The sequence below is a fragment of the Amblyraja radiata genome, chromosome 43, assembly GCF_010909765.2.
Source record: "Amblyraja radiata isolate CabotCenter1 chromosome 43, sAmbRad1.1.pri, whole genome shotgun sequence".
In the NCBI taxonomy this organism is placed as follows: domain Eukaryota; kingdom Metazoa; phylum Chordata; class Chondrichthyes; order Rajiformes; family Rajidae; genus Amblyraja; species Amblyraja radiata.
This window is the reverse complement of record NC_045998.1, coordinates 6,268,629-6,288,916: the sequence shown is the minus strand read 5'-3', so window position 1 is coordinate 6,288,916 and position 20,288 is coordinate 6,268,629. Positions and strand designations below refer to the sequence as shown.

At 47.0% G+C, this 20,288-nt stretch overlaps 1 protein-coding gene across 5 annotated transcripts in view; it reads right to left on the bottom strand.

Moving 5' to 3' along the window:
* Positions 1-20,288, bottom strand: part of LOC116968079 (cohesin subunit SA-2-like) — a 95,445-nt gene that overhangs the window by 37,647 nt on the left and 37,510 nt on the right. For all 5 annotated transcript variants that reach the window (XM_033014703.1, XM_033014705.1, XM_033014702.1 and 2 more), the window contains exons 15-23: positions 19,993-20,072; positions 19,233-19,340; positions 15,559-15,673; positions 13,673-13,790; positions 12,567-12,670; positions 9,354-9,446; positions 8,190-8,279; positions 6,372-6,575; positions 3,984-4,054 (exon numbers count right to left, since the gene is read on the bottom strand). In XM_033014703.1, the coding sequence (XP_032870594.1) occupies positions 3,984-4,054; positions 6,372-6,575; positions 8,190-8,279; positions 9,354-9,446; positions 12,567-12,670; positions 13,673-13,790; positions 15,559-15,673; positions 19,233-19,340; positions 19,993-20,072 (983 nt within the window). The remainder of the gene's footprint in view (positions 1-3,983; positions 4,055-6,371; positions 6,576-8,189; positions 8,280-9,353; positions 9,447-12,566; positions 12,671-13,672; positions 13,791-15,558; positions 15,674-19,232; positions 19,341-19,992; positions 20,073-20,288) is intronic.

Here is a 20,288-nt window from a genome sequence, read left to right as displayed (position 1 = left end):
AGAGAGATGAAAAAAACCCGAGAGAAAACAGAAAAAAAAATAAGAAGAAGAAAACAAAACAGAAAAAAAGGGAAAAGGGATATACCTGCTTCATATCTTTCCACACCCCTTACCCAGTTCTGAAACAGTTAATTTCCAGGGTTATGTTGCACCACATGCTTGTAATAAGTCGATAAAAGGAGACCAAATCTTTAGGAATTGGTCTGCTTTACCAGCTAGGACGAATCTCATATCTTCGAGGTGTAACATTTCAGACATGCTTGAAATCCACATTTTAAGCGTTGGGGTGGGTGCATTTTTCCAGAATTTGAGTATAAGTTTTTTTGCAGTTATCAAGCCATAGTTATGGAGATAATTTTGGAAGCCGACGCCTTTAATATGTAAAATACCTTGCACCAAATGTCCGATGCCTTTGAGGTGTGCAAGTGACGAGAGAGAAAGACAGATTGATCCCACTTAGGGATATTGACAAATGGCCGATGCCTTTAATATGTAAGATATCTTGTACCAAATGTCCGATGCCTTTGATATGACGCATCCTGTAGTTTCCTGTGTATTCTCTGTACCTCTGACCATGACTAATGTTTGTGCAATGTGCTAAGGCGACAAAAAAACACTATATAATACGATGTCATTCTGTTGTTCAGGGAAGTGGACTGAGGACAGCGAAGTGTCTGTGTTGCTCACTTGACTGGGGTTCTCCCTGCCACTTCCATCGGCCAATAATAAGTAAAGTTTTGAACTGGTCTACCAAACGTTTGTGAGTTGTCTGTTTATTAAGAAGCGAACCCGTTTGATTGTTATAAAAGTAACCACTCCCTTCACACTAGGAGCAATTTACAGAGGGCCAATAAACCTACAGACCTGCACGTCTGGGATGTGGGAGGAAACAGAAGCACCCGAGGAAACCCACACGGTCACAGGGAGAACGTGCAAATTCCGTGCAGACAACACCTGATGTCAGGATGGATATTGTGACCTTGGCACTGTGAGGCAGCAACTCCACCCGCTGCTTCGCCCACGTTTAGAGCAGCACGGTGGTGCAGCGGCAGTGCCTTACAGCGTCAGAGACCCGGGGTCGATTCTGGCTATGGGTGCCGTCAGTACGGCGTATGTGTGTTCTCCCTGTGACGTGCGGGGGTTTTCTCCGGGTGTTCAAGTTTTCTCCCACACTCCAAAGGCGTACAGGTTTGTAGGCTAATTGGCTTGGTAAAATTGTAAATTGTCCCTAGTGTGCTGGATAGTGCTAGTGTACGGGGATCACTGGTGGGACGAAGGGCCTGTTTCTGCGTTGTTTCTCTAAACTAAAAAACACCAGGTCTCATCGCGTCACTCTTCACCAGTGAAGGGTACAAGATGGCTTCAGAAATGTGACCCCAGATCATCGCAGTGAGATGTCTGAATTGAAGGGAAGACTGACCATTCGGCCTTAAACATAAACAGCTTTATGTTCATAAGTGGTAGGAGCAGAATTAGGACATTCGGCCCATGAAGTCTGTTCCGCCATTCAATCATGGCTGATCTATCGCTCCCTCCTAACCCCATTCTCCCGCCTTCTCCCCATAACCCCTGACACCTGTACTAATCAAGAATCGATCTGTCTCTGCTGTAAAAATATCCACTGACTTGGCCTCCACAGCGTTCTGTGGCAAAGAATTCCACAGATTCACCACCCTTGGACTAAAGAAATTCCTCCTCATCTCCTTCCTAAATGAACGTCCTTTAATTCTGAGGTTTAAAAATTAAAGCCAGGGTACAAAATGAGTAAATATGACAGCGACGATCAGTAGACCTTTTGAAAAATGTTCTACCAAGGCTCACAGCCGTATCATTTGCTGGATTATTCCCATTACACTTCCTAAGCAAGGATCATTTTTTATTCCCCATCTTTTGGGACTTGGCCTGCGGTGAGAGGGTACAAAGATCTCAATCAAGGCCACCACAATCTCATCTCTTGCTTTTATGAGGAACCTAATCTGAGGAAAGACATTCTTGTCATAATCTGAGGAAAGACATTCCTGCCTAGAGGGAGTACAGAGAGCTGGTTCACCAGACTGATTCCTGGGATGTCAGGACTTTCATATGAAGAAAGACTGGATAGACTCGGCTTGTACTCGCTAGAATTTAAAAGATTGAGGGGGGGGTCTTATAGAAACTTACAACATTTTTAAGGGGTTGGACAGGCTAGATGCAGGAAGATTGTTCCCGATGTTGGGGAAGTCCAGAACAAGGGGTCACAGTTTAAGGATAAGGGGGAAATCTTTTAGGACCGAGATGAGAAAAACATTTTTCCGACAGAGTGGTGAATCTGTGGAATTCTCTGCCACAGAAGGTAGTTGAGGCCAGTTCATTGGCTATATTTAAGAGGGAGTTAGATGTGGCCCTTGTGGCTAAAGGGATCATGGGGTATGGAGAGAAGGCAGGTACAGGATACCGAGTTGGATGATCAGCCATGATCATATTGAATGTCGGTGCAGGCTCGAAGGGCCGAATTGGCTACTCCTGCACCTATTTTCTATGTTTCTATGGGAACTCATCTGGACACTTATCAAAGAGGTGGTGGTGTCAGCTTTCTGGAACACCATTTAAAGTGGATACCAACATGCACTAGAATATCAACCCACATCCCTTTCTTGTTGCAATATCCTCCATGGTCCTTCATCTTCCTGTGAAAACTGACTCAACGCAGTCATTTTGTACTTTGCCCATTTCCTCTGGCTCCAAGCATGAATTCACCCCTTTCTCCTTGGTCCTACCCTCTCCCCACCGACCCTCTTGTTTCATACATGTTTAAAAAGCTTTGGGATTTTCCTTGGAAATTTATTGGTATCGTCGTCCATTAAGATGAATCAACGTATTGATCTAATTGCTCTGTGAGTTCTTTGCTCCCCGTTGCAGATATCTGTTTCTGAATGTGATGTATCTACAGGTAGACAAAAGTGCTGGAGAAACTCAGCGGGTGCAGCAGCAGCATCTATGGAGCGAAGGAAATAGGCAACGTTTCGGGCCAAAACCCTTTTTCAGTATCTATAATTGTGAGGTATCTATATTTATCTTGAGTTGTCTTTTTCTTTTGAGATACACATAGGGCGTTGGGTGTATGCAACGAGCTGCCACTTACTACACACCAAGTCCCAAAGGTGTGGGGAATAACAAACCTTCTTTAGGAAGAGTAATGGGAATAATCGAGCCAATTTCTACCTTCGATTTAAACCAGCATCTGGAGTTCTTTCCTGCCCAGCAAATTATAAGCAAGTCTTGGTGGAGCTTTTTTCCCCAAAAGGTTGAGGCAGGGGCTATTGCAACATTTAAATAACAATTAGACAGGTACATGGATGTGACGGGTTTAGAAGGATATGGGCCAAATGCAGGCAGGACTAGTATAGATGGGACGCGTGGGCAAGTTGGGCCAAATGGCCTGTTTCCATACTGTGCGACTCCATGAATTGGAAAAAAAGCTTCTGTTCTTTGCAACTTTGCTCTCACACGCCATTTTCATACCGTTAATCACTCTCTCCGTTCTTTTTATGCAGGAAGGAACTGCAGATGCTGGTTCACTCCAAAGATAGACACAAAATGCTGGAGTAACTCAGTGGCTCAGGCAGCATCTCTGGAGAAAAGGAATAGGTGATGTTTTGGGTCGAAACACTTCTTCAGACCGAGGTTCTCCTGTCTTAAGGGATTTCGACCCGAAACGTCACATAATTCTTTTCTCTAGAAATGCTGCCTGAGCCACTTAGTTACTACAGCATTTTGTGTCCATTCTCGATTAATTTTTCTGAGTTCTAATCTGCTTTCAGACCTCTATTTTGCTTGCTACTTTTTCTTGTAACTTCATGGCTCCCCTTTGGACCTAAAACCATCCTTAATGTATTTAATTAATCACAGTTTGGTTGCAATATCTTGTACTTCTGCACTAGGAATGAATGTGCAATTGTCGCAACTGCAGCATTTGTACCTTGAACACTAACAAAAGGCCTTACTTGTATAGCGCGGCAATTCTCTTCAGTGACGAGGCCACAGTGTACAGGTTATCCTCATCAGTCTCGCCCACCTGAAAATATCACCAGTGTCAGTCACGTCCATCTGAATGCATCACTTTATACCTGGTGTGCCCTGTCACAACAACATTCATTGATATGGCATATTCAACACAGCAACACATCCCAATATTGAACAAGACATGAGTGAGCCCACATTTGGAGTATTGCGTTCAGGTTTGGTCACCCTGCTAGAGGAAAAAATAGAAGCAAAACCTTTAGTATCGCAAAGCCCTAATGGGATACTTGCCCCAATATTGTGCAGCCTGGACGAATGATGCAAACTCCTCAAGATGATTACCACCACACTGAGCTACTTAACATCATCAAAAGTAGTCTCCTTTGCGTATTACGTGCAGACCTCATGATCAACACATTGATCTATTTAACCATTAAACATCATCAATAGTCGCCTTCTTGGTGTATAAATATCCTGCTATGCCGACTAACGTCGGAGATGCAATCACAGCCTTTCATAGAAACATAGAAAATAGGTGCAGGAGTCGGCCATTCGGCCCTTCAAGCCTGCACCGCCATTCAATATGATCATGGCTGATCATCCAACTCAGTATCCTGTACCTGCCTTCTCTCCATACCCCCTGATCCCTTTAGCCACAAGGGCCACATCTTACTCCCTTAAATATAGCCAATGAACTGGCCTCAACTACCTTCTGTGGCAGAGAATTCCACAGATTCACCACTCTCTGTCGGAAAAATGTTTTTCTCATCTCGGTCCTAAAAGATTTCCCCCTTATCCTTAAACTGTGACCCCTTGTTTCAGATGTAATTGGAGCAGAATTAGGCCATTCGGCCCATTTAGATAGAATTTATTTGCCACACAACCAGGGTCGGTGGAATTTTGGGTTGTCAGCAGCGATACAATAATAAAGAACACACAACTACAATAAAAATGTAACACAGACATCCACCACAGCATTCATCACTGTGGCGGAAGGCACAAAATTTGGCCAGTCCTCCTCCATTTCCCCCCCGTGGTCAGGACCAGAGTCCAGAGTCAGTCCAGGATCGGCTCTTCCTCACCGGAGACCACGGCTTTAAGTTGGTGTAGGCCGCAGGCCGGCGGTCGGGATTTAAAGTCTCCGCCGCAGCCAGAAGCACCGTAGACTGCAGGGCCGGCGGTCGAAGCTCCCCTCCAGAGGTGATGTTAAGTTCACGTTTGGCCGCGGGCCGGCAGTGATGGCTTCTTCTTCCCCCCCGGGTCCCCCACGAGGGATCCCGGGCTGTAGACGCCGCACCAGCTGGAGCTCTGCAGACCGCGACTTCATGCTGCCGGCTGCCCCGGGCCAGCGAAACGGAGCGCTCCCCTCCAGCGAGGGCTCAACCGCTCCACGACGAGAGTCCACGCTGCGCCCGCCGCTGAAGCCCCGGCGTGTCTCTGGGAAAGGCCACGCCGATCCTTGATGTTAGGCCACGGGGGAGGCGACCTGGAAAAAGTCGCCTCTCCATGGAGGAGGCGACCGAAGCGGTTTCCCCCTCATCTCCCCACACAAAACACACCGAGAAACATCAAAAACACACTTTAAAACATACTAAAAAAATTAAAAAAGTTGAAAAAAACTAACACGCTGCTGACATGGCTGCTGCCAGAGCAGCGCCCCCTACATCAAGTCTACCCCACCATTCAATCATGGCGGACCTCTCTTAAGCCCATTCTCCTGCCTTCTCCCCATAACCTGACACCCTTACTAATCAAGATTCTATCTCTGCCTTAAAAATATCCATTGGCTTGGCCTGCACAGCCGTCTATGGCAATGAATTCCACAGATTCACCATCCTCCGCCTAAACAAATTTCTCCTCATCTCCTTCCTAAAGGAACGTCCTTTTATTCTGAGGCTATGACCTCTGGTCCTAGATTCGCCCACTAGTGGAAACATCCTCTCCACATCCACTCTATCCAGGCCTTTCGTAAGTTCTCCCCTTACCATTCTAAACTCCAGCGAATCAAGACCCAGCGCCTTCAAACGTTCATCATATGTTAACCCACTCAATCCTGGGATCATTCTGCTAAACCTCCTCTGGACCCTCTCCAGCGCTGGCACACCCTTTCTCAGATACGCAGCCAAAGATTGCTCACAATTCTCTCCAAATGTGGTCTGACCAGCGCCTTAAAAAGCCTCAGCATTACATTCCTGTTCTTTGTATTCTAGTCCAAATAAATGTTAGTATTGAGTTTGCCTTCCTTACAATCCTTCATTTGAGACACATCTCCACTTGTGTAAGTAAAATAAAGCAACTGCTGATGGTTAATGATTTATGTCCTCGAGTCTTATTACAGATGGACACTTGGACAGTATCCAAGACCGCCCTACCTCATGTAGCAGGTCCTCGGCGGAGTGAGTGAATATTCCAACAAGGGTGTCGATGATCTGACTGCGGGCAATGTCCACGCGGCTTCGGATGGTGTATTCTTCATTACACAGGATGTAGTAGGCCCGGCTACAGGCCTCGAGTACTTCCATTCCCGTGTGCTTTTCTACGATGTCTCGGATCTGCTTCAGCAGGAGGTCCAGGTACTGCGAATGGCGAGGGGGGTGTTTATAACAGAACGATGAGGAGTGGAGATAGTGCACAGCAGTAGGAAAGGAAACATTTCTTCATTCTAATCATTGGACCGCCCCATCCCAGAGGGCTTTCAATGTGGGAAACAAGACAGAAAAATTGGATTGAGGCACAAAGTTGGCCAAAATAGTTTAAAGATAAAGGATCGAGACGACAGTCTATTGGTCACAGTCATACGATGTGGAAACAGGTCCTTCGGCCCAACTTGCTCACGCCGACCACCAGGCTCCATCTGCACTCCTCCCGCCTGCCCACATTTGGCCCATATCCCTCTTAACCTAAAGACGCACTAATCAACCCGAGGAATACCTTCAGCAACAGACTGGTTCCACCAAGATGCAGGACAGAATGCCACAGGAAATCCTTCGTCCCTGTGGCTATTGAACTCTGCAACTCCTCCCCCTGCTGTTGTATGGTAGACTGACTCCCCCCCCCTCATCCCCCCAATCTTAGCACATCCCCAATCCTTTCCATTCGTCACTTTGATTTAATATTTTCAATTTCATGTATCTTGTGTTTTAATCAATTTCCCTCCTGGGATAAAGTTCTATCGTATCGTATCGATGAGGAGGGAGGGGAAATAGTGCGCAGGAAAAGAGAAATTTCTTCATTCAAATCTCTGGACTACACCATTCCAAACGGCTTTCAATTGGGAAACAAGACTGAAAAATTGGATTGAGGCACAAAGTATTCACTGGAGTTTAGAAGGATGAGGGGTTATCTTATAGAAACATATAAAATTATAAAAGGACTGGACAAGCTAGATGCAGAAAAAATGTTCCCAATGTTGGGCGAGTCCAGAACCAGGGGGCCACAGTCTTAGAATAAAGGGGAGGTCATTTAAGACTGAGGTGCGAAAAAACTTTTTCACCCAGAGAGTTGTGAATTTATGGAATTCCCTGCCACATCACTGGATGGATTTAAGAGAGAGTTAGATAGAGCTCTAGGGGCTAGTGGAGTCAAGGGATATGGGGAGAAGGCAGGCACGGGTTATTGATAGGGGACGATCAGCCATGATCACAATGAATGGCGGTGCTGGCTCGAAGGGCCTCCTCCTGCACCTATTTTCTATGTTTCTAAATAGTTTAAAGATAAAGGATGGAGACGATAGCCTATTAGTCAGAGTCACAGCGAGTGGCAACAGGCCATTGGGCCCAACTTACCCACACCGATCAACATGTCCCACCTGTCCACATTTGGCCCATATATCCCACTAAACCTAGCCTAAATGTTGTGATAGCACCTGCCTTAAGTACCTCCTCCAGCAGCTCGTTCCAAGAACCCACCACCCTTTGTGTAAAAAGGTTACCCCTCAGGTACTTATTCAATCCTTATTTGCAGTATTATTTACAGCTACTTGCTTTACGGAAGGAATGGGGAAGGACTACAGGGATAGGAGGAAAGTGGGGAACTTGTGATCGGAGGATGGTTAAACATGGCAGGAGCAAGAAGGGGAGAGAATACAGGACAGAAGGGTGGGAAAAGCTGGGAGAGAGACAGAGAGAGAGAGAGAGAACGCAGATGCTGACAGAGTGCAGGTATTGTCACGGCAGCAGACTCATTCTCACCTTTTCCTGACGTTTGCTGCTGTATATGTCCAAATCAAAGAAACTTGGAATCAGCAGAAGATTTGCCACTTTTTCAGCATCAGCAGAGTACTGGGGACAAAAGGAAACTTTTTAAGCGACCAGCACAGCAGAGCACAGGAATAGGCCCTTCAGCCCACAATGTCCATGCCTGTCATGATGTCAAGTTAAATGAATCTTCTCTGCCTGCACATGATCCATTCACTCCATTCCCTCGTGTCCACGTGCCACAAAGCTTCTAAAATGTTATTATTTGCAACTGCCTCCACCACCATCCCTGGCGGAACTTTCCAGGCTTCCACCACCCACCATGTACAAAAAAAACGTGCCCACACATCTCCTTGAAACATTCCCCCCTCTCACCTTGAAGCTAGAACCTCTGGCTGGACATTTCTACTCTAGGCAAACTGTTCTGATTGCCTACCTTATCGATGCCTCTCAATTTTATATACTTTTATTATCATGACTGCAACTATCTGTCCTCACCTGGATGTATCGGAATTACTACACACGGCTCTCCTGCCCCCTTTACTGCGACCCGAGGCAAGACAAGACCATATCCGAGGAAGGATGTGCTGGTATTGGTGAGAGAGCAGAGGTTTACGAGAATGATCCCGGGGATGATTGGGTTAATGTATGATGAGCGTTTGATGGCTCTGGGCCTGTACTCGCTGGAGTCTAGAAGGACGAGGGGGGGGAATCTCATTGAAACATACCGAATAACGAAAGGCCTGGACAGAGTGGGTGTGGAGAGGATGTTTCTACTAGTTGGAGCGTCTAGGAGCAGAGGGCACAGCCTCAGAAGAAAAGGATGTACCTTGAGAATGGAGGAGGGATTTCTTTAGCCAGAGGGCGGTGAATCTGTGGAATTCATTGTTGCAGACGGTAGTGAAGGTGAGGGCAGAGAGCATTTTGTTTTTTTTTTAAAGTGGAGATCGATAGGTTCTTGATGAGGAAAGACGTGAAAGATTGTGGGGAGAAGGCAGAAGACTGAGGTTGGGGGGGGGGGGGGGGACAAGATCAGCCAGGATCAAATGGCAGAGTAGATTCGATGGGCTGAACAGACTTATTCTGCTGCATAATGAATGTTGCTAACCCACCCGGACCTGCCCACCCTGGTCCACCAGCTCAGCACCATCTCCCCACCTTGGCCAGGAGCTGTGGGATGATGACAATCAGATGCTCCGTCAGTCTTGCTCGATCATCCATCTGCAGCTTCTTCTCTTTCGCAGTCAGCAACTGAAACAGGTCCAAAACATTATAAATTAAAGCATTTAAGGAGGAGATTACACCTGATCAACCTTGTGCCGAGACCTCAAGCCTGGCAGCCTCATAGCCCTGTCCCACGTTACGAGTTCATTCCAAGAGCTCTCCCGAGTTAAAAAAAAATCAAACTCGTGGTAAGCACGGAGAATGAACGTAGCGGGTACGTCGGAGCTCGGGGACGTCTCTCAGCGCTAACGGCAGGTACTCGGGAAGACTCGCTAACGGCAGGTAAGCACGGGAAGACTGGTGAAGATTTTTCAACATGATGAAAAATGTCCACGAGAGCCCCGAGTACCGACGAGTGGACATTACCGTAAATCTCTGAGTTCGAATCAGGGCAAACTCGGGGAGAACTCTTGGTATGAGCTCGTACCGTGGGACAGGGGTTTCAGTTGGCATCACAATAAACCTCACCTTCAGCTCGTAGAAACATGGATCTGTAGATGCTGGTTTACCAAGGAAAAGAAAAAGTGCTGGAGTAGCTCAGCGGGTCAGGCAGCATCGCTGGAGGTGACATTTTGGGTCTGGACTCTTCTTCAGACTGATTGTGTTTACCTCACCTGATCTACAGCAATCAAATTCAAGGCAATCTCCTCTCTGCTTGATTATTCTGAGCAGGTAACTCATCAACGTCACCTACCAGCATAACATTCTCAAGAAAAAAAAGACACAACGTGCTGGAGTATCTCAGTGGGCCAGGCAGCATCTCTGGAGAACGTGGATAGGCGATGTTTCGGGTCTGGACCCTTCTTCACACAGATTGTAAAAGAGGGGAGGTGGGGGGGGAAAGAAAGTTGGATGAGGGAGGGGCAGGACAAGGCCTGATTTTGATAGAAAGGTCAAGGGAGGGTGGAAGGCAAGCAGGGGAGGAAATCTGTGAGGAGCAGGAACGTTGGAGACAGGAGAAGGGGTCGTCACTGGGCAGTGACCACTCCTTACCAGGAAAAATTAAAGCCCGGAGGCTGAAACTCCTTTCTTGGAAGAGAGTCCTTGAAGCACTGATGCAATACGTGCACATGAAATGTATACATAGAAACATAGAAAATAGGTGCAGGGGTGGGCCCTTCGAGCCAGCACCGCCATTCAATACAATCATGGCTGATCATACAAAATCAGTGCACCTTTCCTACTTTTTCCTCCATATCGCTTGATTCCGTTAGCCCCAAAAGCTAAATCTAACTCTGGAAAAACATCAGGTGAATTGGTCTCCACTGCCTTCTGTGGCAGAAAATTCCACAGAATCACAACTCTTCCTCCTCTCAGTCCTAAATGGCCTACCCCTTATTCTTAAACTGTGAGCCCTGGTTCTGGACTCCCCCAACAGGGGGAACATTTTTCCTGCATCTAGCCTGTCCAATCCCTTAAGAATTTTATATGTTTCTATAAGACCCCCTCGCATCCTTCTAAATTTCAGTGAATACAAGCCCAGTCCAACCATTCAGAGTCCAGCAGAGGAGGACAAAGGGCTTAATTAGGAAAGGGAAAATAGATTATGAAAGAAAACTGGCAGGGAACATAAAAACTGACTGCAAAATTTTTTATAGATACGTGAAGACAAAAAAGATTAGTTAAAACAAATGTAGGTCCCTTGCAGTCAGAAACAGGCGACTGATCATGGGGAACAAGTACATGGCAGACCAATTGAATAACTACTTTGGTTCTGTCTTCACTAAGGAAGACATAAATAATCTACCGGAAATAGCAGGGGACCGGGGATCAAATGAGATGGAGGAACTGAGTGAAATCCCGGTTAGCCGGGAAGTGGTGTTGGGTAAATTGAATGGATTAAAGGCCGATAAAGCCCCAGGGCCAGATAGGCTGCATCCCAGGGTACTTAAGGAAGTAGCCCCAGAAATAGTGGATGCATTAGTGATAATTTTTCAAAACTCCTTAGATTCTGGAGTAGTTCCTGAGGATTGGAGGGTAGCTAATGTAACCCCACTTTTTAAAAAGGGAGGGAGAGAGAAAACGGGAAATTACAGACCAGTTAGTCTAACATCGGTAGTGGGGAAACTGCTAGAGACAGTTATTAAAGATGGGATAGCAGCACATTTGGAAAGTGGTGAAATCATTGGACAAAGTCAGCATGGATTTATGAAAGGTAAATCATGTCTGACGAATCTTATAGAATTTTTCGAGGATGTAACTAGTAGAGTGAATAAGGGAGAACCAGTGGATGCACCTGCACCTATTTTCTATGTTTCTATTCTTTCATAGAAAATAGGTGCAGTAGGCCATTCGAGCCTGCACCGCCATTCAATATGATCATGGCTGATCATCCAACTCAGTATCCTGCCTTCTCTCCATACCCCCTGATCCCTTTAGCGACAAGGGCCACATCCAACTCCCTCTTAAATATAGCCAATGAACTGGCCTCAACTACCTTCTGCGGCAGAGAATTCCACAGATTCACCACTCTCTGTGTAAAAAATGATTTTCTCATCTCGGTCCTAAACGACTTCTCCCTATCCTTAAACTGTGATCCCTTGTTCTGGACTTTCCCAACATCGGGAACAATCTTCCTGCATCTAGCCTGTCCAACCCCTTAAGAATTTTGTAGGTTTCTATAAGATCCCCCCCCTCAATCTTCTAAATTCTAGCGAGTACAAGCCGAGTCTATCCAGTCTTCATCATATGTCAGCCCCGCCATCCCGGGAATTAACCTACTCCAATGTAGTGATAACTATACAGCATGTAATGAGGCCATTCAGCCCACTTTAACCAAGTGGGATAGTCCAATTTACGTGTATTTGGACCTTGTACCTCTAAACACGTCCTATCCAAATATATCTGTCCAAATTATGGGAAACATCAAAACATAGAAAAAAGGTGCAGGAGTAGGCCATTCGGCCCTTCGAGCCTGCACCGCCATTCAATATGATCATGGCTGATCAAAGATTTCCATGGAGCTGGCTATAACCAAGTTTCAAAATGCCGGAGTAACTTTGGCCACAGCATGCTTGTTCTGCTGAGTTACTACAACATTATGTTCCCTTTTTTTTTTTTTTTTTTAAATCGCAGCACCTGCAGTTCCTTGTGTCTACAACCAAGTGTCATGTTGATTGGTGCTGCAGGATAACACAGAAGACTAACCTTCTTTCCAGAGAACCTGCCGATGGGCGGGTGAACCTCCACAGCTTGTCGCATTGAGCAAACCATCAGCTCAATCAGAGCACTCTCCTCTTGATCAGTGAGACCTGGAAAACGAGCGAAAGGTCACGTCAACTCATTGCAGCTACCTCAGCCTTGCATCCAATTGAGGGCCTTAATTCACACCTTCAGTACTTTAATCTCTGGCCATTGTCTTATCTTCTGTCTATCTAAATCACCCCCACCACCCCTCACCTGTATCTACTCATTACCTGGATAGAAGGAATGGGTGACGTTTCGGGTCGAGACCCTTCTTCAGACGTTGGCAGGGGAGAGGGAGACACAGAGATAAGGAAGTGTAAGGTGTGAGAACGAAACCTCAAAGGAGCTGCGGATCAAGGTCCATGAATATTCACCGACCAGTCTGACTGTCCCCTTGTTTAAATTTTATCTGTATGCTGCGTTATCACCTTCTACTAGCTAACAATGATCTATGCTATATTTTCCTTGAACCTCACCCTTTTTGATGTCTCGTTCTCGCACCTTGCACTTCCTTATCTCTGTGCCTCCCTACTCCGACTCTCAGTCTGAAGAAGGGTCTCGACCCGAAACGTCACCCATTCCTTCTCTCCAGATATGCTGCCTGTTCCGCTGAGTTACTCCAGCAATTTTGTCTATCTTCGCTGTAAACCAGCATCTGTAGTTCCTTCTTCCAGTCTACCCACTACCTGCCGGGCTTTGTCCTGCCCCTCCTCTTCCAGCTTTCTTCTCTCTCCTCCCCCCCACCACAATCAGTCTGAAGAACGGGCCCAGACCCAAAACATTACCTATCCATGTTCTCCAGAGATGCTGTCTGACCCGCTAAGTTACTCCAGCAGTTTGTATCTATCTTTGGTATAAACCAGCATCTGCAGTTCTTTGTTTCTACCGAAATGTCGCCTATCCATGTTGCCCAGAGATGTTGCCCGATCCACTGAGTTACTCCAGCACTTTGTGTCTCTTCTCCTGTCATTCACACCCTAGCTAGGTGCAGCACGGAGCAACCTTGCTGCACCATTGCATTCGCACCGCAACTCCCACACGTGCAGCGGCCATAGCTGCGAGCTCACCCTCTTCATCGTCTCCAATCTCTTCCAGCAGCAACTCAGTCATCCCCTCCCAGTCTTTCAGCACGGAGCCAGCGTGGTTCCACAGACTATCCACCAGGTACGCACAGTGCTCGTGGAGCTGAGGAGACAAACACATAAACACTGATCAGTAAAGAGGAAAACAAATCTCCTCACTGAGGAAGAAAGAGTTGAGAATAAATTTGATTTCCCCCCCCAAATCGCAAGATCTATTCTGAGGAAACAGCAACCTCACCTGAATCAGGAGATTTTGTCTCTGCTTTGGACACTGACTAGAGTCATATATTGTGGAAACAGGCCCTTTGACCCAACTTGCCCACACCAACCATCATGTCCCATCCACACTCGTCCCACACCTGCCTGCATTTGGCCCATATGGTTTCTCGATTACTCGGGGCAAAAGACTGTGTGTCTACCCGATTTATTCCACCCATATTATACACATCTATAAAATTATCCCTCAGGACTAGAGCATCAAAAAAAAAAGGAACATAGTGGGGGGCAACCTAGAACAGTGTGGGGAGGGGGGAGGGGGGGTTGAACAAAGAGGGACCAACAGGACGCTAATGAGTACCTTTGTAACTTTGCTGCGCCAGATACGTGGCGATTCTTTGCGTACTGTGTATATTGTATGCAAAAAACAGAGTTTAACTGTACATGTGACAATAAAGTGTGATTGATTGATTGCACATCCATGTACCCATCTAAAAGCCTCTTAAAACATCACAAACACTCTCTCTGTTGCCAGTGGAGACAAAACATATGAAAGTTGTGATAAATTGGAGAGTAAAGGACCTGTCCCACTTGGCTGTCTTTCGCGCATCATTTACACAACCTGCTAGCATGTGGGCAGCGTGTGGGTGGTGCGGGGACGGGTGCGTGGAGTGGAGTGTGGAGAGGCGTGGACTTCGTCCTGCACAAAATCTTTGCGTGCCGCTGGCCTGTCGCGTAACTGACGGCCAAGGTGGGACAGGCCCAAGACCCTGGCATGGCGCAACGTCTCACCTCCAACAGCAGCAGAAGCAGGCAAACGATCGCCGAGCTCAGCCTGGGGCTCACGGCTGTTGCGGATCCGGATCCGCCCCCATTCCTACTCCCAGAGCGGGGCCAAGAAGATTGAAGATAGTCACAAAATGCAGGAGTAAATCAGCGGGACGGGCAGCGTCTCTGGAGAGAAGCAACGGGTGAAGTTTCGGGTCAAGACCCTTCTTTCAGACTGAAGAAGAGTCTCGACCCGAAACATCATCCATTCTTTCTCTCCATAGATGCTGCCGTCCCGCTGAGTTACTCCTGCATTTTGTGCCTATTTTCAAATGACGCACTCCAGATGGCTGTGCGGGACCGTCTCGCGACCGTCACTACCTGCCTGTCGCGTAAGTGACGGCCCAAGTGGGACGCGAGTGGCTGTGGCTCAGCTGGCAAGCAGTAAAGCCCTGGCGTTTCCTCCCAAAGTTTCATGATTTTTATAGCCCAAATCCTCTGACCAAACTTGGAGTAAAATAAGAGCATAGTCAAATTTTTCACACAGAGAGTGGTGAATCTCTGGAATTCTCTGCCACAGAAGGTAGTTGAGGCCAGTTCATTGGCTATATTTAAGAGGGAGTTAGATGTGGCCCTTGTTGATAAAGGGATCAGGTGGTATGGAGAGAAGGCAGGTACAGGATACTGAGTTGGATGATCAGCCATGATCATATTGAATGGCGGTGCAAGCTCGAAGGGCCGAATGATCTACTCCTGCACCTATTTTCTATGTTTCTATGTAAGACTAATTGAAACATTTCAATCATTAGATGTATATAATGGTAAATAAGTTCTTTGGAATCCCATCAATGGGCGTCTTCTATTGGTAAACTGAAGATAAGACACACCTCGCTTTCCAAGAAGAAGGCAAGCAGCAGTTTAATGAATTCTCCGTTTGTACTGCGTCTGCCCCGCTCTTTGGCTACAGTCTCCTCTAGAGTTGCATCGTAATGTCTCCGCAGCCTGAAACACACAGTGGGATTTTATTACAGGTCTGAACCGGGAGTATGTGCATTCAGAGAGGCTAAAGTTAACACAGCATTAGACACCTCACCAACAAGAGTGTGAAGAAGGGTCTCAACCCGAAACGTCACCCATTCCTTCTCTCCTGGGGTACTGCCTGTCCCGCTGAGTTACTCCAGCTTTTGGTGTCTTTCACCAACAAGAGAGTTTGCTAGTGCAAGGAATTCCCTGTCACAGGCCACTGTTGAGAAGCGTGCGATGGACTGGGAGACTGGCACGAGATACTCGTGCCTCAAATTTAATACAGCACAAGACAACTCATCACCAACAGCCAGCTTAGTACCAGGAATTCACAGTCCCAGACCAAGGGGAGAAGTGTGAGAAAGACCAAGAGACATTAAGATGCACAGAGTCTCTTTCCCAGAGTAGGGGAATCAAGAACAAGAGAACATAGGTTTAAGGTGAGGGAGGGGGAAGTTATTTAATAGGATCCAGAAGGGTAACTTTTTCCCCACAGAGGGTGGCGAGTGTATGGAACAAGCTGCCGGAGGAGGTAGATGAGGCAGGTACTATCGCAACGTGCATTGGTAGGAGAGATTTAGAGAGATATGGGCCAAATGAAGGCAGATAGGATTAGTGTAGATGGGACTTTTGGCTGGTGTGGGCAAGTTGGGCCCCAAGGGCCTGTTTCCATGCAGCAAAATTCTATGACTCTACGATATCTAGATGCACCGAATCTCTCGCACAGAGAAGGGGAATCAAGAATTGACATGGGTTTAAGGAGATGGGAGAAGAGATTTAATCGAAAACCGAGGGGTAATTTTTTCCACATAGGGTGTGTGGAATGAGCTGCCGGAGGAGGTAGTTGAGGCTGGTACCATCGAAAGGTTTTAGACACATTTGGACAGGTACATGGATAGGAGAGGTTTAAAGGGATATGGGCCAAAAGCGGGCAGGTGGGACTGGTGTAGATGAGACATGTTGGTCGGTGTGGGCAAGTTGGACGGAATGGCTCCATGATGGGCACAACACGTTTCACATGCCCCTCTCCAGCGAGCTGCGGCATAAACAGCAGTTGCTCACATTCCCTCTGCCAATTTGTATTTTACATTAACTCAATCATTGTGTTGGAAGTTGTAGCAGGATCAGTGAAACTTCACCTCCTTCAGTTGATCCCACTGCCCTTTACAGCACCTACTTCAAATGGGCATGGGTATAGCTGACTGTGGAGGGGCAACAAAGTCACAACCCATCTGTTGCTGCAATGTGAATTTGAAAAGCAGTCACTGAATAGGACAATATCAACCCATCACTTGCCAGGCTCGGCCCCGCACCACCTCCCCTTTCCAGCTCTCTCCCTCCCCAATTCCGTCAGTTTGAAGGGGCGGGTGGGGGAAAGAAAGAGATCCCAACATGAAACATCGTCTGTATTTGCTCTCCACAGACGCTGCCTGACCCACTGAGTTCTGCAAGCACTTTGCTTGTTGTTTTATAAGATAGATAGATAGATAGATAGATAGATAGATAGATAGATAGATAAATACTTTATTAATCCCCTTATTCAGGGGAAATTCTAATGTCCATGCAGCACACTAATAAAAACACAACACAGTATTCATAAAGAAATTCAACACCAAAACATCCCCCCACAGTGATTCCCACTGTGGGGGAAGGCACAAAGTCCAGTCCCCATCCTCTTGTCCACCCATAGTCGGGCCTATTGAGGCCTCCACAGTCGCCGCCACGGCGCCCGATGTTCTCGCCGGGTGATGGTACTCCGGCGTCGGGAGAACCCCCAGACTGATGGCCAACGATTCTACATCTTATCTTCAGTATTACGCCCTAGGAAAGTTAGCATACAAGTCCTACTGTCACTGACTATCCCCCGTGGCGGCACAGTAGCACAGCGTGTAGAGTAGCTGCCTCACGGAACCGGAGACCCGGGTTCCATCCCGACCTTGGGTGCTGTCTACGTGGAGTTTGCACGTTTTCCGTGATTGTGTGGGTTTCCTCTGGGTGCTCTGGACTCCTTCCACAACCCAGACATACGGGTTTGTAGATTAATTAGCCTCTGTTAATTGCTGCTATTGTATAGCGAGTGGATGAGTAAATTAGGATAACATAGAGCTAATGTGAGTGGGCAGTGCAATAGTCGGCATGGATTTTAGTTTAGTTTAGAGATACAGCCTGGAAAAAGGCCCTATGACCCACCAAGTCCACGCCAAAACAACGATCCCTGCTCAGCAACACTATCCTACAACCCTTCTGAAGAAGGGTTTCGGCCCGAAACGTTGCCTATCTCCTTCGCTTTTTCTGCAGCCAGTAAGGGAGGAAACCGGAGCACCCAGAGAAAACCCACGCAGATCCATATGCACATCCATGTGAATGTGCAAACTACCTACAGACAGCACCTGTAGTCATGATGGAACCCGGGTCTCTGTCGCTTTAAGGTAGCAACTCTATACTCACTCTCTAAGGATACTCTATAAGGTACTCACTCTATACTCATGACTGTGTAGCCGGTCACAGTGCGAACTCCATCATCAAGTTCGCTGACGACACCACTGTCGTTGGACGTATCACTGATGGGGATGAGTCAGAGTATAGAAGAGAGATCGAGCAACTGTCCATATGGTGCCAGCGCAATAACCTGGCCCTCAACACCAGCAAAACCAAGGAACTGATTGTGGACTTTGGAAGGAGTAGGATGGGGACCGACAGCACCGTTTATATCAACGGGTCGATGGTTGAAAGGGTCAAGAGCTTCAAATTCCTGGGCGTGCACATCTCTGAAGATCTTTCCTGGTCCGAGAACACTCATGCAATTATCAAGAAAGCTCATCAGCGCCTCTACTTCCTGAGAAGATACGGAGAGTCGGTTTGTCAAGGAGGACTCTCTCTAACTTCTAAAGGTGCACAGTAGAGAGCATGCTGACCGGTTGCATCGTGGCTTGGTTCAGCAACTTGAGCGATCTGGAGAGGAAAAGACTACAAAAAGTAGTAAACACTGCCCAGTCCATCATCGGCTCTGACCTTCCTTCCATCGAGGGGATTTATCGCAGTCGCTGCCTCAAAAAGGCTGACAGTTTCATCAAAGACCCACACCATCCTGGCCACACACTCATCTCCCTGCTACCTTCAGGTAGAAGGTACAGGAGCCTGAAGACTGCAACAACCAGGTTCAGGAATAGCTACTTCCCCACAGCCATCAGGCTATTAAACCTGGCTCGGACAAAACTCTGATTATTAATAACCCATTATCTGTTATTTGCACTTCATCAGTTTATTTATTCATGTGTGTATATATTTATATTATGGTATATGGGCACACTGATCTGTTTTGTAGTAAATACCTACTATGTTCTGTATGCTGAAGCAAAGCAAGAATTACATTGTCCTATCAGGGATACATGACAATAAACTCACTTGAACTTGAACAACTCTACTGCCGTGCCACTGTGCTACTTTGGTGGGCCGAAAAGCCCGTTTCCAATGCTGTATTTTTCAATCACGTATTAGTAAAACCAGTACGTTAATGCAGAGCTGTAGTTCAACTTACTTAATGTATACGAAATATCCAGCGGCTGCTGCAGTGGGGCGGTGAGAGGCGTACACCAGCGGGTACACACACTCACATTCCTCATTGCCCAACACATCCTCAGTATTTCTGGAGACAAAGGAGGACTTGCAGTTAAATAACACCACAAGCCAGTTCAAAGCAGCTCAAAGCACCCTTCACCGCACTCAATCAAGTACAATTATGTTGGTCTTTTCTCACCTCCACTCTTCCCCCAGCCGCTTTCAGTCTGAAGCAGTCGCGACCTGAAATGTCACCTATCCATTTTCTCCAGAGATGGTGGCTGACCCGCTGAGTAAAGCCCCTGTCCCACTTAGGAAACCTGAACGGAAACCTCTGGAGACTTTGCCCCCCACCCAAGGTTTCCGTGCGGTTCCCGGAGGTTGCAGGTGGTTGCCGGAGGTTGCAGGTAGTGGAAGCAGGTAGGGAGACTGACAAAAACCTCCGGGAACCGCACAGAAACCTTGGGTGGGGCACAAAGTCTCCAGAGGTTTCCGTTCAGGTTTCCTAAGTGGGACAGGGGCATAACTCCAGCACTTTGTGTCTATCCAAGGTTTATGGGCCAAATGCAGGCAAATGGGATTGGCGTAGATGGGGCACATAGGTCAGCATGGACGAGTTGGGCTGAAGGGCCTCTTTCAGTGCTGTATGACAATGACTTATCTCCTCAAAGCCAGTTATGGATCAATAGTAAATCCCGGCCAGGCTAACAACCTTTAAACAAAAAGTTGAAAATACTTACTGGAGAATGAGAGTCAATAGGCTGACTGCTTCCACGGCAACATCATAATCCATGTCCAGGACCATGGACACCATCCTGTCCTGCATCAAAATCAAAAGGCAAAGAGCTGAATCCAACACCAAACTATCAGTAACCAAAAGCTGGAGTAACTCAGCAGGTCAGGCAGCATCTCTGGAGAAAAGGAACAGGTGTCGTTTCGGGTCGTGACCCTACTTCAGACCGAGAGTTAGGGCACAGGGGAACGAGAGATTATAGACAGTGATGTAGAGAGATATAGAACAAGTGAATTAAAGATA